At 40.2% G+C, this 24524-nt stretch overlaps 2 protein-coding genes across 5 annotated transcripts in view; one reads left to right on the forward strand and one right to left on the reverse strand.

The window, feature by feature from the left end:
- Positions 1–24524, forward strand: part of LOC113499801 (syntaxin-binding protein 5) — a 210773-nt gene that overhangs the window by 154938 nt on the left and 31311 nt on the right. For all 4 annotated transcript variants that reach the window (XM_026880320.1, XM_026880324.1, XM_026880322.1 and 1 more), the window contains exons 2-3: positions 6897–6994; positions 18136–18318. In XM_026880320.1, the coding sequence (XP_026736121.1) occupies positions 6897–6994; positions 18136–18318 (281 nt within the window). The remainder of the gene's footprint in view (positions 1–6896; positions 6995–18135; positions 18319–24524) is intronic.
- Positions 912–4237, reverse strand: LOC113499802 (basic juvenile hormone-suppressible protein 1). Its single transcript, XM_026880325.1, has 5 exons — positions 4113–4237; positions 3293–3426; positions 2373–3206; positions 2124–2284; positions 912–2003 (listed from the first exon to the last, which is right to left on the reverse strand). The coding sequence occupies exons 1-5, from the start codon at positions 4204–4206 to the stop codon at positions 971–973; spliced, it is 2256 nt and encodes a 751-aa protein (XP_026736126.1). The 5' UTR covers positions 4207–4237; the 3' UTR covers positions 912–970.

Below are 24524 nucleotides of genomic sequence, written 5' to 3' on the forward strand. Positions count from 1 at the left end.
GCTTGAGTCCCTTGTGGCCGGCTTGGCTTCCTCCGCCTCTAATTGGAATAAATTAAACCCTCTTTGAAACCTTTTCATGATTTCAATGGAAAATGGATTCTTTTCTATAAACGTCTGTAATAAGATCGTTACTTGTTGAACTGGAATTAATTGAAACGTCGAGCCGCTTGACATCTGACACAATATTCCGTTCAAGGAATTACATTCTGTAGCGAAGCGATCACAGAGCCGACATTTATGGAAAACTCTTAAATAAACTCTTTTTACGAAAAGTAATTTAATTCTGTGTATTTGTTCTTGATGGTAATAAATGTTGTATAAAGGACGAGTGAAGGCTCCTCGTCTGGGAAACGTTGTTTAGAGCAGGCCTTTGTCTAATTAAACATCACCGTTTATCTTGACGTCGGAGGAGAACCTAAAATAGCTAGTTTCAGTTATTTCCACGCCTTCGGCTTCCAACATAAATGTGGAATAAGAATAGCCCGCGTCAAAGGGCTCGGTTCAAAGGGACTCAAAATGTTTGCTCTAACTTTGTTTGTTTATTTAGGACACACTTCCCGAGACTTGCTCCGTCCCTTGTCGATTTGTTTTCGGGACTATTACTGAGTTACGAAATATTTATGAAATACCTACCAATTAGACCGAAAGTTTTAATAAAAAGAAGAAAACCTTATTTTCCTCGGAGCTTAAATACAAAATCTTGTTAGTTGGCGAAGTTTTCTCGCCTCACGAAGAAGTTAATTGAAATTTCGTGTTTTTATTTTGTTTTATTTGCGCCCGCGGGCGAGCGAGATGAATATTAGAGGAATCTATTAACTGCAGCGAGACTTGCTTTTCAACTCGATCTCGTTAGATATAATGTAATGCTACACGGGGTGTACCTGCGAGGTGTCGGTAATAGAAACAAGGCATTACATTTATATAGTGCTATTTATTATATATAATTGTCGGACAACGTCTAGCGGCTAACTTACATCCTCATCATATCGTCTTTGCTCATCATCATGACGTCCTTGTAGGACCAGCGCACGAGCATGTCGCTGTCCAGGTAGGTGAGGTCGTCCTTCTTCATCATCATGTCGGACATGTCTACGTCCTTAATGGTGTTGGACAGCGACAGGTCCTTCCTGAAGATCATCACATCGGTGAACTTCATGTTACGAGTGAAGAAGTGAGTCATATCGATCTTCCTGTCGAAGGGGAAGCCGAGCGGCATCGTGTCGAAACAGACGCTCCAGCGACAAGTCTTGCGTTCCTTCATGATGTTCATGTCCAGGTTGGGGAGTAGCAGGTTGGTCTTGACGGGGGTGACGATGACGAACATCTGCATGGGCATGCCACCGCGGCGACCTAGGGGCAGGAGCAGCCTGTGCGGGAAGCCGATGCGGCTCTTGTACCACCAGCTCTCAACGTCGACGGTCTTGCTGATAGTTCCGACTGTGCCGATCATGTTGTCCAGAATGCGGCGGGTCCATGGCCTCTGCTCGATGACACCGTGCATCTCCAGGGAGTTGCGGACGATGGTGTTCTTTCCAGTCTCCAGTTTGTACAAGAAGGTGTCCATTTCAATCATGTCCATGCGTTTGTCGTTGACGCTCATGAGGCGGCCGAGGCAGTCGTATTTGGGACCGATGAAGATGCGGACAACACAGTCGACAGTCTTGTCGGAGGTGACATCAACGGTGACCTTGAAGGGGTGGTGGTTGAGGCGGCGCATGCGGGCAACCATGGTCATGTCAGAGCGCTTCTTCTTCATCTCAACCTCGTCAAGGAACATGGCGTTGGTGATGTCCATGTCGTATTCATCGATGAAGGTGGTGAGTTTGTCGGTGGTGAACTTCTCGATTTTAACACCGGGGAAGTCGAAGTCCTCGCGGGTGTACTTAGGCAGCATTTTCTTGAAGAGGAAGAAGGTGTCAGTGACGCGCTTCATCAGCCTCCAGAAGACAGGGTCGCGCAGGCAGGTGGAGTACAAGTCCAAGGCGGTAGGCACGTATGTGTATCTGACAAACAAAACAAACAGTAAATATTTGAAGCAATCATATTAGTTAATTTGAAATGTTTTGTAAAAAATATCCAAAACTTTTTGCTTCTTTAGTTTATAATTAAAATTAATAACTTACTTGTCAAAGTTGTACACGTTGTAAGAAAGCAGTCTCTTCATCAGATGCATCATGTGCATGAACTTGGCGTCGTCGCCAACGAGTCCCATACCTCCCAGCAGAAGCCTGGCCAGGTGCTCGACATCCTCAGCCTTCTTCAGGTTGATGATTGTTCCGTCACGCTGTAGAAAGTAACAGTAGTATAAGCAAGAGAAACGATAACTTCAATGAAGTTTCACTTTATGATTTTCAATATTTAATAATACTTACGCGTTCAATCTTGCCAGTAAGGATACCATCGCGGAGCATTCTCTCGACGTCGTCTAACATACGCTTGACCTTAACGTTCTCCTTAGTCACGATGATCTTGTTGTTGCTGCGCACGGGCATCTCGTCTCCAGTGTGCAGGCGGATCTTGGGCCAGTAGCCGGTCTTGAGGGGCTCGTTCCACATGATAGACTTGATGTCGCACATCTCGTGGCTGAGACGCTCCAGCCTGAGCCTAGCCAGCAGCTGCGTGTACGCGTACGCCATGATTTCTCCGCGACGTTCCTTGTTGACGGTGTACATGTCATCGGTCATCCAGAAGGGGTAGCTCATGTGCAGGTAGTACATGTAGGTGTTGAGGTCGATATCTTCAGTGAAGTAAGAGATGCGGTCGTGCTCGGTGAGAGTGCGTCTGACTCCCTTGCGCCAGTCGATGACGACCAGGTTCTTGTCGGTCACCTTGATGCCGTAGTAGTCCAGCATGACGGGGTCTCTGGCCGCCTTGGTCATCTTCATCATGAAAGCCTTGTTGATGATGTGGCTGTCGACGAATACGTAGGGGTAGATTTCGTAGGGCGCGGGCAGGGTGATGCCGCGGCAGTCCGTCCTGTGGAACACGCACGCGGTGAGGGCATAAACAAACATGCCTCCGTTGATGCGCTCTCTCAGCCAGCAAGCAGTCCTGATGAACACGTCGAAGTCCTTGGCGAAGTACATGATCTTAAAGACCTTGACGGCCTGTTCCAAGTGCAGCTCGTTGGTGTGGACGAACACCTCGCCGCGTGGAAGCATGCCCATCTTAAAGGTGTCGATGAACTTCTTTACCACGTCGGTTTTCTGCAAAACAACAAAAGAAATTAAAAATAAATTTTAGCTATAAACAAGCTACAAATTAGATTAATATCTTTCGGCGGACCCCTTACCAGGTATTTGTCCATGTTCTCCTCGATGACCCACTCGCGGGCCACCTCCCTGATGTCATCGTACATGGTCGGCTGCAGGATGTGGTTCAGGAGCTTCAGGATGCAAAGCTCCTTCATTTTGATATCCATAGTCACTGAAAATATTTTTTTAACAATTTGTGATATATGACATTATAAACCGATCGTGATTTATTACTAGCTGTCAAATTAAGGATCTATCAAATGACACTAGATTTTGCATCGCGGGTCATTTTAGGTTCGATTCGTTCAATCCTTGAAGTAATTAATTTTGCCTATGCATTTCTTTCACTGTCCGAAGCAAGTTGAGCTCGTAAATCTAAACTGTTTTATGAGAAATCATCGCTAAGTACAGAATTTGATTTACTGTTAACCAACTTAAAAATATTCTAATTAGCATAGCTGTTTGTTATTTACTAAGTCTTCGAAACATTTTACATATCTTCTATCCGTTTTTGCAATTAATAAAAAAAAATCTTGTGTATTTACACCGAATGCTAGACGCAACAGTATCTTCGCAAAAACACAATACTTTTCTTAATAAGATATTAGCCTACAACACTCCCTAGGGTTGAAGCCCTCCACAAAATTGGATTTGACGAAATAGAAAAACATTGCAGACATAAAGTTTAGTTTGGATGAGATTGGCATTTGGAATTCTGAGAACTAGAGAGAGTCTGAGACTATTTGAGTAATTTATAATGTTGGTAACTGTTTATCGTACTGCTGGGGATATGTAATTTTTTTTCACTTGGTAATGTGCGAGATGACAAGTAGTATTAGTTAAGTATAGAGGACTCACCCATGTTGTCTTTCCCGATGACCACGGTGGTGTCATCTTTGACCACGGAGGCCGCGGCCAGGGCCAGTGAGGCCACAAGAACTAGTACCCTCATGTTTGCTGCCACACCACGACTGTGCCTGTCCACTCCCAGCATCCCCTTTTTATACTCTAGTATCTGTTATTTTTTCACTATTATCTGCTTGCACGTCATTATCATTGTTGTTGTATTGGGCGATAACCTCTCGCTGCACCGATGCCCTTACCGGTGGCGTGAGGTAGTCCCAATACTTCGCGATCCCTCTCGAAGCTAGAGGCTCTAGTCTACGCCACTGGTATTACCTTCGTTTGCAGTAAAACAACTGCTTTATCTCGCAGACGTGAGATATCACCTGTAATAACTGTAATTTGTATTTTGCGTCTGACATCTGGATTTGTATGTTATTTAGACGTCTTTTGCTTTTTCTTGTCTGTTTTCTGAACTCTTGTGTTTTTTTTTGTGTTAGCACAATAAAAGTGCTCTTTTTAGTATTTGTTGTAAATGGTGTCACGTGTTGCAAACGTATACTCCAACAATCTGTGCAGTACATATTATAAAAAGGCGTGTTTTACCATCTATAATACGAGGCGCACTTTTCTTTTCCTCTTTATGGTCGCGGAAGTATATTTTACTTTGCCTTCATATTTGGACATGAAAAACAGCTTCCAAATGATACCGACGTAGCCATGTTCCGGCGAGTGCTCATCAGTGGCACATTACTGCATTACCGTCTTTATGTGGACGAACTAAAGTTGTATTTCGCAGATATGTTTTAATACTGTCTTTCGTTCCATGGTAGCCCACAAGACCGCTGTAGTTCCTGCCTACATGCCGAGTGGGGCGGAACCCCATACATATTGAGCTGGGTTAGATTCCTCATAAAATACCCTCATACATTATTTATAACTGTTTACCTATAGTCCGATGTATAAATATAACGATTGGCACGTTTTCCTTCCTCAATCCGATTTTATGGTGAAATTATTTAGATATACAAAAGAATTCAGTTAGCAATAAATCCTTAGCTGGTGTGTCAATAACCAGCAGTAGGTAATAAAATTGTTGGATTCTGAATATATATGTGCATCTTTTTAATGTTGAATTGCCAATTCTGCGAATCTTTGCACATTTGTATCCCATAAAAACATACAATATTAGTATGTGTTTATACAAAGCAGTAGTTAGCGGCTAAACGGTCGGCAACATTATAATTTGTGTATGCCGACAGCGGGTTGAAGACTGAAATTGCCGGATATCAGTGACTTGCACGCCCCCATGTACTCCGAGGCTTATTAATATCTTTACCTATAATCAATTAACAATTTATAATAAAAGTCTATTTTAAGTTCCCGTATTAATTGTTTCTCGTTTCAAGTGTTACCGTTATCGTTTTCTCATTCACGTCAACGGCTTACAAATTGATGTCAGCTGTCAATGAGGCCTCCCCCGGCCGCGACATGGGAGGGAGAAGATCACGCCATTCGCCAGTAATAACAACCTCCCGACGCATTCAAATCATTGTCAACGTTAATATTGCCGTTACATAGCCTGTTGGGTTGTAATCCTTTTGTTGAATGGTTCAAGCTCTCACACTTTTGGCAAATATCGACTGTATAGAAATAGTTTTTGGAAATATTTTATTCTAAAGAACTGATATTATCACAATTTTCAAATATTTTCAACCTCGTCAATCTGTCCTTTACAAGTCCTGACGATGCATTTTCTTGAACATCATGTATGTATAAAGTCATAATAAACGTCATCACAGACAGCCCTGATCCGAAGAAAGTAATCGGCTTACTCAATTAATGATAAGTTTCTAATATCCCGCCGTTGATCGAGTAAATGTAAATAAAAAACAATCCGGGAACAATATACTTTTAATTGCATTATAAGATACAATGTCACCCAACGGGGGCCGCGCGGGTGCGGGCGGCGGCGGCGCGGAGATAGCGCGCTGTCATAACTTAGAAAGTTTAATCAATACAGCTTCGCAAAACAATCAACATTGGCCGCTATCAGCGCTTATCACCTGGCTGCCGCCCCGGTATTCATAGCATGCGCTCGTGTACTGTGCTCTACTATTAACTTTGTCAAGGAATAAGGGGTTTAGATGATAACATTAGTGTAGTTTTTAAAATTTTGTATGACAGCGGTATTTCAAATCTTTTTCTTTTTATAGACGTGAAAGATTTATTAAACACTCACATACACATACTCACATATTCTTCAAATTATGTAAATGTATATTAATGTATCTAACGCTTGCCATAAATCAGGCCGAACAATTTCTTTTTTATCAAAGGTTTATTTCGGCGCAGGTTTTTAAATGATCAATTTTGCCTTGTTACGATCATCCTGTACCCTCGGGAGCGATGTTTATCCGACGTGAAAGTGCCCTACCCTTCATTTTATTTTAAGATATCTACGCGTAAAATTTCACCTCAATTCGCTAATCCCGTAAGGCGTGGAAGCGTTTCAAACGAATATAAATAAACGTAATGAAACTGTATCCAATATTTATTTAGGCAATATGGCGGCGGGCGCGGGCGGGTTGTGGGCAGTCCAAATTCAAACCTAATTCTCACTTAGCGTTCCGAATTTCAATGTTTGCCACAAATTTTATTCGTTTTTTTTCTTTTTATCTCATTGCCGCACCAAATTACGAAATTTTGTAAATTGTGTTTTTGCTTTATTTGCAACTCTTTCCTTGAGTAAAGAATTATGTTAAAATATTTTTATAACAAAGTGTTCGTTGTCTACAGACATTTCGACACGGGTTCCCATTCTCGCCGACGGCGCTGGCATGGGACCCCATACAGAAACTGCTCGCCATCGGCGACAAAGGCGGCAACCTCAGAATGTATCCTTTTCACAACAACAGGAAACTACATGAGTAACAGAGAGAGAGTACCAAATATGGTGAGTCTTGAAACAGCGGACTGGCGGTCACAGCGGTGGACTACAATGTTTTACATTATCAATTGAAACATTAAGTACTTAGGTATCTGAACAGTCTCCTAAAAGCAGATGTACTTTAAGGTCATACAGATTAACGTGTGACCTGTGATAACAACAGACACAATATTTTCGAAATAGTTTGGAAAGTTTTCAAAATTGTTTATATCTTATTTCATTGATAATTACGAGGCTACGGTAATCGAGTACCCTTAATCGATCATTTGTATAAGACTGATCAACAATTGAGATATGACAGCATTTAACAAACTCTTTTCTGTTCATGTCTCAAACGCCCCCTGGCCGGCGCCGCTGACCGTGAACCCGGGCCTAGGTAACGCAGTGATGTCGCTATCAGCTGTCGCTAACTGCGCTTACAATGTTGCTTATCACTTACCTACAGTCTGAGTGCATCGCCTTATCTCACGATTTAAACATTCACTAGCCGACAGCTGTTTAGGGTGGTTGGGTTACAACTTTAAGATATTTTTGTTACATTTTAGTTAAATTCTCCATTAAATAATTTTACAGAGATATTGATGGGATTGACAAAAACAAATCGGTGTCTCACGAAGGTTGGCATAGGATGTTTATAGTAAACAATAAATCGCCAAAACTTTTTGTTTAGATTGAAAAATTGGCCACATCAATGAAAGTGTTTTGTAAACTATGCACAAGTTTAAATGTTACAACTTACATCAATATGTCAACAATTCGTTATTGACAGCAATTTATTATAATTATTCATTACTACTGTTCATACAAACATATTACTTATATATAAGTGTATCTCCAGTGTCTCTAATAACCTAATAGTGTTTCACGACGGCACCGAGATCTCATTACCTCCGACATCCAATTGAATTGCCTTCCCTGAGGCTGCAGGCGCACCAGCTCCGTCACCCTCAAGATCGGATTATTCTTATCATGTACGGTCAGCAAAACTGTATTTACGACCCTTTAGTACGGTCAGCCTCATAAATACATAAACAGAGAATGTTATCGCTCCGTAATAAAAATGTGTTTACATTCGTATGGCGAGGATAGTTTGACCCGCGCCCGCATCGCGATAGCGCTCCAAACTTTGAATATATTTTATCGAAGCGTGCTATTGGCGATGCGGGGAATGGGAATTTTGTTGCAGATAGCTGGGATAGCGTTACTGATGCTATGGGCGAAGTTTATCGGCTTTCTGTGGATACGTTTTAGTTAATATCCGAATGTTGGAATAAAGAGTTATTCCTAATTTCTAATTTGGAAAAGAAGCAGTATAAGAATGGATTAATTTTATAAAACGAGTGCCGGTCTGACGATGATATTTCTACAATAAAAAAATATGGAACAGACTCATTAACTGTCAAGCTCTCCGTAAAAACGCCGCTTAAAGTCCGTCACGTCGTAATGGCGAGAATATTCAAAAAGAACTAAACAAAAAAAGAGTCGATAGCATGGAGGCAGGCTTTAAGCGCTCCCCAAACAAGCGCTGGTTTCTTGAAAGCCTTTTATAAGTCGAGTGGCAAAAGGTTTGGCGGTCGGCTCCGGCCTGAACCGGCGCGAACCGGGATAGACCGCCGCCGACCGGTTATATGCGCTGTCTTTGTAGAGATTTAAGAGGGTTAGAGTGATCCACTTCTCGTTTAGGAGGGGATGGAGCCTCTGACGGGACTATTAAAGTATTGAGTAACCAAGTTATGAGTTACACGATATTTATTGGAAACTTTCACAAACATTCTTTGCTATTCTGATATTTACGAAGCTAAAAGACCTATCGTCATTTTGACTCGATATGAATCAGTACAGGTTTGGTAACTCGTACAGTTTATGACGCATAATTATCGATGTGCCATCAAGATTTTCCATTAGGGCGCCTTCTGCGACGTATAAAGAAAGTTATGGGTGATGGTAATAATTTTACGAGCGAGCCTCAATTCTAAGGGATTAAATATTAACTGCTCACACTTTATTAGGCCGTACAGCGTAAAAGCCTCCTATATACCTCCATTTATACACATATGTGTAGAACATTATTGTTAGTGATTTCGTGGCTTTTTCTAAGGGAATTGTCCTGTGTACACATTGACACACACCTAGGTATAGATAGTTACCAACTCCTCTCAAGAGATAACTAACGAAGCACTTTCAACAGAAACCTTCTCCCGAAGCAATCCCATCCCATTCTTATCCGTTCACAGTTAAACAGTCCGCGGAACACTTTCTGCTAATCCCCGACTGACCGCAATTTAACCCTCACTCGCCCCCGCCGCTCAACCCGCTCAACCCCTCGACTCACCCCCGCTCTATTAGAGCCCTATTTGCAAGGGACTTATAATTCCGCAGAGCGTTTCGGCGGGTTTCGCGATTTAATTAAATTCACGCGGATTGGACGCCATTAAATTCATGTAGCCGTTGCGGGCCGGTGCACGGTGACCCGATGCGAGGACATTGTGGTGCAGAGATTACATGTTCTAGGTCAGTAGGCTTTAGCTTTTAGCTATTACGATCCTATAAAACGTAGTTTTATTGTATTTCGTTGCAGTACAAGTCAAACCACCTTGCTCATTCTACAAACTTTAGTTTTTTTATTCATGAAACTTATTCTATGTGCTAGAAACTTTTATCGTTTAAAACAATCAGCGCGGGTTATCAAACTCCCACTTAAAATAATTTCCAGTAAACTAATTCAACATTTACCTGCAATAACTTTGCAATAGTTAAGTAAACTTTGGAATATGTTCTGGTAGAATAATATTGTCTGTGTGGAATAGTTGGCGCCACCCTCCCTAGCCGCCGCTTCCAACGCAAATGTATTCAAACTCTACAAAACTACATATTCCTGTGAGAATACCACTTGGGAAAATATTTAAGAAAATATGTTTTAAAATAAAACGACTTATATGAGAAAAAGAGGACACAATATCTTGGAATAATATTTTTTAAATGAGCTGCGGAAAGTTAGTAAACGCAATCTTGCATCTCTTTTAAATGTTTACAAACCCTAATTATCTCTATCGAAAAGTCCCCTGACTTTCATAAGATTTCCCTTTTTCCCCACACGTTCATTCTTTTCCTGTTCTACGTGTTACCCAAACAGTTTATTTAATACATTTCCTCATACGACCTACTCAAAATTCATACCAATTTATCCCCGGACCTCAATAAAACACCTTCGGCTCGCTTATAAAAATGTTCGTATAAAAAAACGATTACTGCCTAACGTAACCACTGCCTTCACCTGACCCGGCACGGATGCGGACCGGACGCGGCCGGTGACGGACGTCCGGCGTCCACCCGGCGCCGTATTATCTGGAGTGTGTAGGTCGGATAGTGTTAATAGGGTGTTAGGGTCTGAGGCACAGGAAGCCTGGCTGAGGTCTGACCCTGGTGGGACGTGAGGCGACCGATAGACTATTGTGTAGGACAGACATATAACATAAGGGTTAGAAACCGTTTTAAATGTTAGCGCGTAATAGGTACTCATCTCCACTGTACCTAACCGTAAATTTTGGGTCACTTGAATTAGTCTGTAACATAACATTTTTAAGCAACTCAAAAAACCGAGTTAACCATAAACTCAATACAACAACACACACAATTTTCTAACAATTTTCTTTTTGTATTATAAACAGCCGAGATGTCTTCAGCCCTGTCCAAGTGTTCCAAACAATTACAAAAGTTACAGAACGTCAAAGCCGACCATTGCCAAGTTGTGTTTCGAACGCTTCCAATATACAATGCACAAGAAAGGAAGCCCGCGCCACCTGGCGGCCAACAGCTGCCAACAGTACGCCGGGCTCCTAAAGACCCACATGTTGGACAACTGCCAACACAACAAAGAAGGCGGTGACTCGGATAGACTTGGCTCCGGAACCCTCATCTCAAAGTAAATCATACAGTAAGAATGAGAGAGACCAACAATATATGCCATAAAGTATTGAAATATTGGTGTAGAAAATGCCGGCAATTTACTTAAGAAAGATAATAGAATAAATACGCATGTCTTGAACTATTTGTATAGAGTTATAGACCAGACATTGGGTATATGATTTGAGTTAAACAAGGCAATTAGTAGTGTTCGTTCCGTACTTAAATCAGTTTTAATAATAGTTACGTGCGCTTGTCACTGACCTGACCTTACAGAACTTTTTAATATCTACGAGTCTGTCTATTTATTATATTGCTTTGTCATTTTTAGGTTAATAAAATAACACAGCATACAAACACAATTGATACAAATACAAAAACGTAGCATAGGTATTATTACAATAACTAAAAGTTAAAGTTAGAAAAATTCACATCTTAAACCCTGACACAAATTACACGCACCCCTACTTCTCACTGTCATTAACAGCCAAGTTAAACGTATTTCTCTTAACGTTTAACATGAAACTACATTTCAACTGTTCCAATCAAAGCACCAATAAAATAGTAGTGAGTCTGGCAGCTCGCCAACACCGGAGCCGGTACAGCGCCATTAGATCTCCTCAGGAAGAAATATCAAAATAGTTGGAGATCACTTGTGGAGTGATCTACAAGTGTTCGATGTATCAACAAGTTACGACTTGCTCAGGGTTAATGCCACAGATGTATTTACGTGACGTCGCGGGTGTACAGAAATACTCGAGTTACAGTGAGCCATCACTGTGAAGTGGAGAGCTCGTTTGGAATATGGGAGAGTACGTACTCCAGTTATCGATGTTACCAGATTCAGATTTATTGAGAATGGCTTTAATGTTTACCTGAATAATTTTGAACCGTTAACTTCCAACTAAGATTATTAATATAAAAAAATATCCCAAGTTGTATCCTGTTGGCATTATTTTAGTCAGCGACGTCCGTCCGTCCGTGCACCATATTTGTTTTAACTTATCGTCTCTCCTTACTGAAATTCTTATATCGTACGAAAGTATAATTCCTGATTTTCCTAATGGAACACAGCTCACATTTCCAAGGTAACCAAATTCAAATAATATCAAGTTTATTTAATTTTATTCTTTGAGTGTCGTTCTCCGGCAGACCTCGTCTTCATCTTTAATATCGCTGCGTCAGTAATTAATCCTCGGAGGCCTCGGGCGCTACGTTTTTTCTGATCAAGATTTCTCTTATTTAAGAGTTTCAAAGGACGACTCGCCTTCACTTTTGATATAATAAAACTCTAGAGTATAAAGTTCCGTAAACACATAAATACTATATTGTTTGTGAGCGCGGTGTCGTCACAGTCTATTACCGATTTTAATGAAATTTCACAGCAGGCCGCCTTTTATGTAGGCGTCGTAAAATAAATGTGAGTGAAATGGCGAAGGAAACTGTATTGTTAGTGCTCGTCGCCGCTCAGAGGAGTGGAGAGCGATGACTTTATGTTCGCAGCGCTCTGAACTGACTCACTGAGTTTTAAGTTGGAAAATGTGTAAAATCTAATTATAGTGAATGCCTATCAGACTACAAGTACTGTAGGGAGATAGATAAAGGGAACCCGCCGGTGAGCAGGCAGCCAGGCGCGAGGCGGCACGTTACCACTCTGTTGGCGCGCCTCCAACCTCCCAGTCCCACTGCTGAGAATGTCCAATTTGCAAAACTCTATTAAGTCTGCACGACTTGAATGAATCCCACAAGCTTTCCGCATTACATATTTTTAAAAGCTTCCGAACGACACTTCAACTCGCAACACACAACTTTTATAATTACAACCAATTAAACTACAGCTCGGTTCCTCGATAGGGGAACTAGTGCATTAATTAAAAAAGTTACAAACTAAAACTGTGGCTGTAATTAACGAACTTGACAACTAAAACAAAACTTTAATGGCGTTATGTTGGCAACACTTGACTGTATTATCTGAAGGGATCCGGTGTACGCTGGCTCTAACCGCCTCTAACCGGAGTGAACCGCCCAGAAAATTACATTTTAATTAAAGCAAAAAGAAGGTCCTCGGTTAGTCGTGTCTGCGGGACAAACTCAATGAAAGTATAATTTTCTTTTTTGGGCGATAAATCATAAAGTTTTCCGCGTAACCCATGAATTGTAATATAAGTTAGGGCGCGTCAAGGGCCAGCCTGATGCGAGTTTATGTTCGTCTCCGGAGCAACAACTTTTGTTTGTTCGCTCAGCAAAACGCACAAGTAACCTAAATATTTCTTTTTCTAAATAAATTGCCTCCTCCGTAAGTACCACAATTGGATGTGCCGCCGAAGCCCGATGATAAAGCAGGCCCATTATATTAAGTGAGATATTAAAAAAATCAAAAGCCCTTTTTGCCATCTTGATTGAATCGTAGGATCTCCTCGAATCCCCGACTATTAGCATTCCTCTCTGGGTACACAAGGACCACGGGGAATCGACTAACTAAATGAAAGAAAATTAATTGAAGGTTATGTGTGTTTCTCATTCCAGTTACTGCTCTTAGTAAATGACATCTAGTATAAAGGGATATAGGAAGGACATTGTTTTAGAGTATCCTTGACGTTGCCATAGATATAAATACATAAAGTCAGAACCGTTTAAAATAACGAGCAAATAAATCTTACTAAAATATTATTCTAGAGAGAGGCGTATTGCTATGTAAAGATCCTTAAACACTTTACAAAACGGTGTTGAATAAACAGCGCCTAATATATTGGCACAGGACGGCGTGTTGACAGAGTCCTCCGTCAACATTAACGCCTTGCCTGATCGACGACACCGCGTCGTCAATAAGTTTTCACATGTTAAACCAATCTCCCAATCTTCACTAAAAGTAACATTTATAAGCTCGTAAAGACGACTTGATTTGGGACATATCGACAAATTGTCAATAGTTCACAAAGCCATTTGATGTAGGTGCGACACATCTGTCTAGACTTTATTGAATAGTTACATTTATTGCGTCGCCTATGTACAATTTATGACGAGAAAATATGTGAGCCAAAATTGGAGAAAGTCGGCCTCTCTGTAAGCTGGGCTTAGTACAATTTGGAAGGTTTTCCAAGTATTATTCTTAAAAGAACCGATACTATTATATTGTGCTTTATATCCAATTGAAATAACTTTATCCTTTTATTATAAGCAAAGGTACCTAATTCAATTACAAAGCAGGTCTCCTCCAATAAGATGTAATCCCGTCTCGCAGGGCCCTGATAACTGCACAATTGACTGGTACATTTACATAGGGATCTCCGAGATTCTATTTCCCTTTTATTAAATTACTTTTGACCTTTTTTCATTATATCGAATCGGCGGAGGATTTGAGGTCCGTGCGTCACGAAGGACGAGGGCTCGACCTGTCATCAGGTAGATGGGACGTTGTTATAAGTGCTCAACTACTCCGCGCTCAGTTAAATATTGAAGAGAACCCTAATGTCTCTATTGTCATGATAAATGTGATTACTATGATCCGTTTGACTTCAGATATAAAATGGCCGGCTATTGTAGTAAGGGACAATGCTTACTAAAGAAATTTAAGTTAATCCAAACGCTGCTCGTTTAACGTTCAAGCTTTGTATCTCTCTTCAAGTTGAAAATTACTTTATAAAATACAACACATCGTGGCCACCTGGGTGTTTACTAATGCTAATAAAAAATATTGTTTAGCACTTATTACAGTACATGCGAAGGCCGGCAACCCTTTAGGTTGTAAATAGCGATACTGTCGAAGTTATAACGCCAGTTTATACGACAAGCGTTCCCGAAGTTGAAAATTATATTCCTTAATGGACCGGGGTATAGGAGCACGGGCTACGTAAATGTTAAAATTTAATCATATAATATGTTGGTGATATTGCTCCTCATTATCCACACACAAAAATAATATTGTAAAGAATTTTTAATATAAAAAAGGGTTACCTCGAAGTCCACGATCTTAATTAGCGCAAAGAGGTAGACCGCTCAAATTATTTTGTTAATTACCGGTAAGTATTGTAAAGTAAAGCCGCAGTGGTAATTATACAAGAGACACTAAGACCGCAGTGTTCCACAGATATATATATCAAACGTTGAAATAATTACAGAATTAACATTACAGAGGCTCCATTTGGGCTAATTAAAATAAACATAAACTGCGCCTAGCGGCGGACGGCGGCGTCCTTAATAGCAGGATGTACGACAGTTACTGCCGCCAAGTTCTACGATAACCTACGCAGATTGTTGCGGAGAAAAACAAAAGAAATGAAAATATGGTGTAATAAAGACTACGAGTTTATTTATAGTACTCCTATAGCATTTAAGAACGTTGAGCAATAAGTCGCCGTCCCCGTGACAAGATATCTTTGTTAAATGAAATATAGAGACATCTACGAAAGTCACTCCGTAATCTGTTTTTATTGAATACTAGCTGACCCAGCAAAAGTTGTTTTGCTGAATATTTTTTTTTCTAGTTGTATGTATTTTTAATGCCACATTATAAAAAAAATAACAACAAACCATTTCGTCCAAAAAATAAAATATATTTTTTTAGTGTGGGCAACCCTTATCACTTAGGGGTATGAAAAATAGATGTTTTTCTATTCTCAGACCTACCCAATATATATACAAAATTTCATTAAAATCGCTCGAACCGTTTCGGAGGAGTACGGTAACTAACATCGTGACACGGGAATTTTATATATTAGATAATCATCAGGTACTCTAAAACTCAACAAATCTGACTTGATGATTTATTAATTTAAGTTTCCTAATTTATTTGAAAGTTCTTAACGCACCTTCATTAAGAAACGAACTTGGCCACACTGTCTACCAAGTGATAAGATACGAAGCCAGCAAGTTTCTCACTGTCAAGTTAATTTGTTTTTTGATTCGTTTGTGTAACTTCAAACATTAATATCAAGTAAGACAACTGGCAATTTTCTTTTATTGAGCTTTATTAATGTTTCTTCTTATCGTCAAGCAAAATTATTTTTACTTTAAAAAGCCCACTTCCGAACTAAGCAATTTCATTCTTGTGTCGCGGGGGTTTTCAAAACCCCTGACACGTCGTAGGCAGTGGATTTGGTTCACGACTACGCGATTTTAACTAATCGATAAAGATAAAAAGTCTTACTTATATATACTATACTTTTGTCACAATCACTCAGACTCTTGTTTATAGTCTGTCAGATTTGTTAATATGTATTCAAGAGCTAAGCGTTTCGTTTCATGATATAAGCTATGAACACAATACCTACGACAATATACCTGCTGAGTACCTTGTGTAAATCCTTCTTCGGTAATGATACAAGCGCCGGCTTAGGTACGTTATGTTTTAGAGTTTCATAAAATGTTAATCGTTACAGCCTACGTAATGCTTACAGTTCATTAAAATGTGAGGACTAAGCTTATTACCTTAATGCCTATTAAAACAAATGCCTGGGAATTAGAATAAACTGGCTTGGATTAGAATATGTAAAATAGATTTTAATAAGCAAATTCATTCTTTATTTATGACAAGATTAACTTCAAGCTTACAAATTATGATTAATGTATAAGACGCCTATTGCGTAAATATATATATAATTGTTTTTATTTTTTTGTGAATCAAATTTTTGCATCATTCTTTTTAACAACTACAAACAAGACACAACAACTCTGCCTTTTGCAAGACATAGGTCCAACAAAACGCAGAGGCTTTTTTGAAAAAACTGTAATGCGAAAATGTGTCATCATCTAACCTACTCTATTTTAGAATGGACACGGAAAATCGTATTTAGATGCAGAAATATTGTACCTTAAAGTATTATACGAATGCAAACCAATAATAGTGTAAATGTGCTGAATAAGTTACGTGAGTTCGTTCACCACATTCCCCGGAATACAGCTACCTACTCCTGCCTCTTTATAAACGGCAATGTATTCGATACACCTCATTATGAAACTATCTCATTATAAACATATTGAAGCCTGGGATTTTCTCAGTGTATTGTGCCTTCACGATAGCGACGATAGGTAATTGTGTCTGGTTACCTGGCGACTCCCGCCTCTCCCCGCCTTTGTATCGAAATTAAGCGTAACGAAGCTTACACAAAGGTTTTCAATGCGCGCTTTATATTGCCTCAACTTTATTAAGAAAGTGTAATTACGTTTTTATGTCGGCGCGACAAGAATAAGTAAACTGGCGTCGACGCAGCGTTTTATATTTAGATGCTATTACATTTAGATGGGGCTCGGATTTACGTGGATTACACGCTGTATAATATATACTTTGAAACAAATTTCGTAAAACTCGGCGTGTTATGATAAAGGCGATTACCTGCTGCTAATCATTTTATTTAGAAAAAGCTTTAACACGCTAACGAAGAATTTTGTAACTAGACCCTTGACCTTATCCAACGTTTAACAATTTACTTAATTAAATAGAAACTCTGAATGTTTTAATGCAAGCTACAGAAATGCATTTTTCCTCCTATTTTCATGAAAGATTTCACGATTGTATTTAAAACGGTAAATCCACGTGAACATTTAACTCGGTTCCCACCCCTCGCATGACGGCAGTCTGCCAGTGTTACGGTAATGGCTGCACACCGCACCGCTGAGCACCGCCGCGAGCACTAACTCACCGCGCCGCGCGGCTCCGCCCGCTCTATGTAACCACTACACCGAATGAGCCTGAATTTCAGACTACATTCGCTGAACATTTGAACAACTACCTGTGCGGTCATGCGTCCACAGTTCTCCCGACATCATTTCATACCGCAAAAATTTATACAGATTTTATAAATGTTAATTTTACATTTTCGAATTAAACTTTTGCTTGGTTTGAATTGGAGCTAATTATTTTCTGAAACTTAATACAGATTAGCTTATAATGGAATATTTAAGCTTCAAGACTAAAACATGAGAAAATAGCAGAATAGTTTCAAAGTTATATATTTTTAAACTCACTTTACTAAAAACCTGCGTTTGAGTCCGACGAAATATATCATGTTTTCACGTTTAACCGTTCAACAATTACATAATGCAAGAAAATGTATCGCCCAATAAGGGTTAAAATGTTGAACATTATCTAGTTTCTTCAGGCTTCCTCTGACTATAGTTAGTGTTATTAAACAGCACAAATTATTTATCTCTGTGTATCGAAGTGAATAGTTTCCTGAGCTAGCACAGCCTGGGCGGGCCGGGCGTGGACGCGCACGTGCGGCACGAGTGCGGCGAGGCGGTGCTGCACGCGCGCTTCCTCGTCAACGAGGGCGCGCTCGTCACCGCCACCGCCGACGACCAGCTGCACCTGTGGACCTTCCGCCAGAAGTCGCCGCAGCGGCTGCACTCGCTCAAGTTCCAGAGAGAGAGGTATCATGACCACCACCGATAATAATTGATCGTTTTTGTTTTTCTGTTCTTGTGCGTGTTTGTCCTAGGTTTAGTTTAGGTTGTAAGGTTTTAGGCAGTGCGTGCTGCTAGTGGGACATGCTTTTTTAATATTTAATTGATCTCTTCTTAATATTGTTGTTATATCAATATTACATTGATGAATTTGTGGCGTTTCGCACTATCAGACGCATTGCAGCTCACAAACAAACTCTTAAAATTTAAAATTAAATTTACCCTACTTTGATATGCTACTTTTATAAAATCTAACATAATTGGCACCAGATTTTTAACTAAATTTCTTCAACTATTATACATGACCACATTTTCTATCGATTTAATTTCATCGACTGTCCATACTTAGCTTCCCTACTTTGGACGCTTATTTCCAGTGAATAAAGTAACAGTTTAACTGTAATTAAACTTCTGGAGTCAAATCCTCAAGTTTTCAAATCGGGAGTAGCGTCAAGAGTAAAGCTCGCTCCTCATAACTCTCTCGTAGCACTCTCTCTCTAGGACTGCACTTAGAAGCCATTAAACTCATTTACAAAGTTGGCCACTTTTATTACTGCGAGAACTTCAATCAGGAAGCGCTAGTTGGCCAGTCTTGCGGGTGTCTGTTTGTCACAATTACAACTTTTATTATCACCCCTCATACCTCCCTCAGCCCCCCCCCCCGCGCTGCCGGCCACTGGCGCCGCGTTTGAAATTCATTCCGCTCGAGGTGGTTTATTGCCATTATTTAGTTCAGGATAATTTTATGGTGTCGCCATCTGCCGGCTGCTACACAGTTGCTGTGTTTTTGTTTGTTTTCTTGTGGACGGGATTTATTTTGTGTACCTACATAAGCAACTCTGATTTTGGAAGTGAATAAGTTACTTTTCGGCTTGAGTTGCTCAAGTATCATGAGAACAAGTATGAAATACAACCGCTGGAAAAGCTTTTTATTATTCTTCATTATTATACGGAGCTATAAAGATGTCTTTGCTCGTAAGTAATTGTCACGAAGTGTCCCAGTTTCCACCACCACGGCCGCTAGGAAGCCTGACATTAGCGTCGTCTGTCTGTTTGCATAGTAATCACTAATTACTTGATGACATCACCCTCCTACCGCCATCGCTGCTGTAGACTTGCTCGTTTAGAGTCTTTACAGTTAATTTGAGGCCGTTTGGTTCCACCTACCATTAAGTCTCGCCTTCATAATCATATTACATTACAAAGTAGTTGAGTCTATTTGACTAAGATTTCTTCAAATTATTAATACTTTTTTCTTTTAAATAGTACGCGTGTGGTGACACACCAACACCCGTCATATCATTATTTGTTACATTCATCTTGAAACCATATGTAGTACATATATGTCCCGGTACCCGGTACATAAGGCTCGCGTCAGATGTGTTCCGTCGTTTGAGGTCTGCGGTTCATTTCCGCCGGAGCTCGCTTCGATTTGTCGGCGCTCGTTTCAATCCATTTCCGGCGCTTTCTTTCTTTACTTTTATCTCTTATTTTCCCGAACCTTTTACTTTTTCCCAAGTTACACAGAATCTCTAGGTAATCGTGAAATCGGTCAATTAGAACCCCTTGTTTACATTCAAAATGAAATTTATGGAAAGTGATCGTCATTTCGCGAACAAACTTGGTTCGTTATAAATCTGTGAGTATTGTCTGCAGGACCTTATTGTTGCTTTGTTTAATTCTTCGGCGGGCGCCGGCGGGCATTAATTATACGGCGGAGGTTGCCATGACAACGCGATTGTTTTGCTCTTTGATAGCCGAGCCGTTGTCGTTAGCGAGCATCGAGGGAGCGCCAGGCGAAGAGAAATGTTTGAGTCATACGAGACGATAAATGGATATAATTTGGGAGAACTCGTTGTCGTAGGTATTGTGTTTCTTCGTTAAGTACAAGGATGCATATTGTTTTATTTGCTTGTAAGGACGAACGCTCGAACCATCCTGTACTAACACCGGCCTGTTTTCCGCACCGGCGCACATTCCTCACACAATACCCTAACAATATTTAATCGTACACTGTAGCCCACTAACACGTCCCGCCTCACAGTCCCGCCTGGTCATCCTCCCTCTCCATCGTAAACAAAGCTCTACGAACATTCCCGCATAAAGGTAAACAATCTTGTTGCCTACAATAGGCTAGTGAGCCTGTTTTGTTTTCCAACAACCGGCTCGATACAACACAGTGCTGCACCACAAAGCGGCTCCTCGGGCGTCCTCCTACAAATACCAATTAATAGGCGACTCTGTGTGCGCTGGGGGTGCTCGTTTGTCTGTCCGAGCCGCTCTATCCCAAAATATATATGGTACATGTACACAAATGTAGTGTGGACCTTGTATCCTATCTCTAGTACGATACCTTTGCGATAGTGAAACTATATTGGTATTCACTGTGCTCACGCCTTTGTATATCGCTGTAAGACATTTCTCACACAACACTCAATACATTAACTTCTTCAATTCATACTCTACTCACCTTGCATGCATATCGAGGCACAGTTCAGCCTGTCTGCCTCCTGTCATCTCACATCTGACACATCTAGTTCACTGACATCAAGTCGCATCATCTTAAGCTTCAATAACTCGCGCAAGCAGCCGTAAACGAGACCCCGATGCAGGGGAGACAAACCCTCTGACACAAGAAATAAAACATTAAACTACTTATATCCACGTCATGTCAGCAAGAATAATACCAAGTTAAATAACCTTTTTATATTGCCAACAGTCTGGCGAAGCTTTGTAAAGTGAGTTATTTTTTTTGCGCATCAAGAAAAAACGACACACAAATATTGTTTTATGTCAAAAGAGATTTAGGACTTTGCCCGGTTTGCCCCGAAAATATATTACTTATGTGACCTTTGTACATGACAGCGGGTATAGCAAGAAAGAAGATACATTAAAAAAAAAGAACAAGTCTGTCAATGTCAATCAGAATACATACAATAAGATCTACGAGTGAAAAATACTTCAAAACAGAAAAAGCCATTTGACAGCTCACTTAACTAAACTCAATATAGATATCAATCAAGGGAGCAACAATTCTGACACATTAATAATCCAAATCCTTGCCAAAATATGTAAAGTAGTACATAGGTACCTCAAGTTGAGCGCCCCTGGCACGGCGTCAAACCCGGCGCTATCAATTATGTGTCAGTAAGGAGCAGGCCCGCCGTGCTGCCTCTGATTAATGAAACGCCGGCGAATGGTAATCACGGTAACCAACGGGTAGACAGACTTATTCTAATCGTATAATCTGTTGTTGATTTAATTCTCATTTGTTCTCGCCGACGTTTTGTTTACACCGGCTTGTTTACAAATAATACTTGTTACTGCTGTTCCAACCCTTCGGTGGCTAGTCGACAGTCCTCGTTCGGGGAAATGAGGGTTACACTTGTTTTATACAAAGATAACAAGCTGTACTTCTGTAGAAGTCATCTAAATGGATTTAGGGCTCAAGGGTTGGATAATTCGTTGCTTTTCAAAAAACAGTCCAGAGAGAGTCGGACTCGTGACATGTTCGGTTGGATGACAAATTTATGCCCATAATAACCGTTGCTTAACCTGAAAATTTATTTCAGGTTAAGATTTAAACAGTCTGATAACGGACAGACAAAAAGCTGCTAACCCTTTGGGTTCAAAACTATAAAAAGAAAATGGATGACAGTATGCTTGGCCCACACAGTTACATATTCTAGCGAATAGCTATTGACTTTGCACAGAACAGCAGTATGTAGGCATTAGTCTGTTCAGTAACCGGCAGCGCGTGCCGCATGAGCCACACAATAGAGGCTTCGCTTCGCCTGCCGTCACTTCATATCGGCCTATTGCCCGCTTCGGTTAACATCGTTAGGTTAGTCCTTTAGGGAAGTTATAGAGGTCTCTCTAGTGAACACAAATTATGTGACGATACTTCATGTCTTTATTTAATATTCTTTAAATCCCAATTATTATCTTGTAGCCTTTCTTATGAATACCTCAACTATAACATATTATACTTTAAACATATATTTATACTTTAAGCACTTATTTATTATATGCATCTTTTAGGATTATACAGTTTTGGGTGCAACAATAGATAAGTAATATTTAATCAAGGTTTACCAGAATCACAAGTATTGTTGTTCCCAAAACGTATCGAACCTATGTCCGTCCGTACTACATGTGACACGGCCGCATTCGCGACGGGCCCCGACAGCCGCACATAGTTTAGGCGAACGTTTTGCGCTGTTACAGATCACGCATCAAACTCTCACTATCGACTAACGAAATCAAGGGGTGAGTGTGTGTTAGTTTGATGTCGCACGCACACGCACGCACCTGCATGGACTCGCACACACACACACACCACTACTAACATACCACAAACACACATGCACATTCATTACACACATAACATAGCGAGGTACATACATCATCAAAAATAATTACCACCTCGGTCGATATTATATTTAAACAAATTATACGTTTTGTGTCTCTCATATATTAAATCTACTTATGTACGTAAATTTTCATTGCTTATTATTTCAACACAATAATATTCATCATGGACTCAAACTGTAGCAACGATTAGAATGATGTTCTGAAATTCGATTACCAAACAACAAACATTGGTCTGAACAGTAAGTGAACTGAGTTATCAATGTATCTGTAACCCGCAAACACATACAAATAACATTAATTACTGGAGACTATCGCCTGTCCAATCAGCACCGCAGGTACTCACCAGCCAATAGGATCACCGCATGCTGTACATGTGCACAGGGAGTAGCCAATCAGGGCACTGCATTATGTTGTATTACGCACCTCTTGTTGCTCGGTAAGCATGCCTCTCGGTGTCATTTATTTGCGATAGTTTAGTTTTCAGGGTACGTTTTATTTCGTTGTCAGTGTGTAGTTTTGTAATTTTGATGTTATATAGATGGTAATGTATTCAGCGGCTCTTGTGTTGGATTGGCGACTGTTCTAAAGGCCGTCATTCCGACTCCTTTCCTACATGTATCTGTTATTGCGCCCCTTCCCGCATGTTCTTTTCATTTAATAATGAGAACGATGTATTTTAATATTCATATGAGACGTTCTCAAACCTCTTTGTAGATAGGGTAAACAGTCGATTATAGCACGTTACTGACGATAGGCCTAACTCGCGTTAAAAGGATAATTAAATATTGTAGAGCCCAGAGTGTTATCAGCGCCCTCTGGAGTGCGCTCGGGACGTCGTTACCAGGATACTATAGACTGCCACAGCAAAAACAAAGGCAGAAAAATAATTTTCATTTCGAGCACAAGTGAAGAGCAAAATTGACTGCCTCTATACAGTTAACCTTCTGCATTTTTGTTGCTTCATGGTTTAGCAGTTATAACGTTTAGATAACCCCTTACTGTACTACGTAAAAAATATTATTTTAATACAAAGGAGCTTGCTTTCGCAGTGTTAAATATACATGAGTACGAACGTGTTTTTAGTGAATTGTTTAATAATGGTGAAACACGTTTAAACCCTTAAGGCTTTAGCAACGAATAACTAGTGCTAGTGCTTAAAGTCAAACGAAAATAAACTTTCAATATTAGACAACAATGAAATCTGTTAAAGAATTATGTCTTGACAAGAACGGGAAAACTAAGTACCTAGAACAGTTAGTCAATAAAATGACGTCGTTCAATGAATACATACATATTAATCCAGTCGCTGTGAACTTAATGTCATTATCGGGGAGCCTGACGGACCTTATCGATGCAGGCTCTAAGGCTCTACTTGTAAACACGGACGTTTGAATTATTCAGACTGCACTTCTCGAGTTTTAATCCTGTCGCTGCGACGTCTACTTTATTTAAATTGCAATATGAAATGCAAAGACTAACGTTTTAATGGAAATTGACTGATTACATTTTTAAATTTTTGGGCTGTAAGCAAATATTGACACAATGTAAGTGTTACTAATAAAAATAGTTAAGTAATGAATGTAAGACTTTACCCATATCCCGTACTTTAGCTTCAAAATTGTGTATTACTTTATTTTTCAATCTGGGTGTTGTATGTGTGTATGATACCTCAGCCATAGGGCCCTCTCAACTCCCTGAAGCTTGCAGACTGAAGCTTTCACACAACTGCAACCGTTGTAAAGGTTGGCAGCGGGCTCTTTGGGACGAGTACACCTACAAGTGTCATATCCGTACCTCGT

Source organism: Trichoplusia ni, chromosome 13 (genome assembly GCF_003590095.1).
Source record: "Trichoplusia ni isolate ovarian cell line Hi5 chromosome 13, tn1, whole genome shotgun sequence".
In the NCBI taxonomy this organism is placed as follows: domain Eukaryota; kingdom Metazoa; phylum Arthropoda; class Insecta; order Lepidoptera; family Noctuidae; genus Trichoplusia; species Trichoplusia ni.

Bases quoted from the DNA above. Each gene is read 5' to 3' on its own strand.
- LOC113499802 (XM_026880325.1), bottom strand. From the start codon at position 4,206: ATGAGGGTACTAGTTCTTGTGGCCTCACTGGCCCTGGCCGCGGCCTCC. The intron at 3,207-3,292 runs GTAAGGGGTCCG...GTTGTTTTGCAG, and splicing joins AGAACATGGACAAATACCTG to AAAACCGACGTGGTAAAGAA. The intron at 2,004-2,123 runs GTAAGTTATTAA...TTTGTTTGTCAG, and splicing joins AACGTGTACAACTTTGACAA to ATACACATACGTGCCTACCG.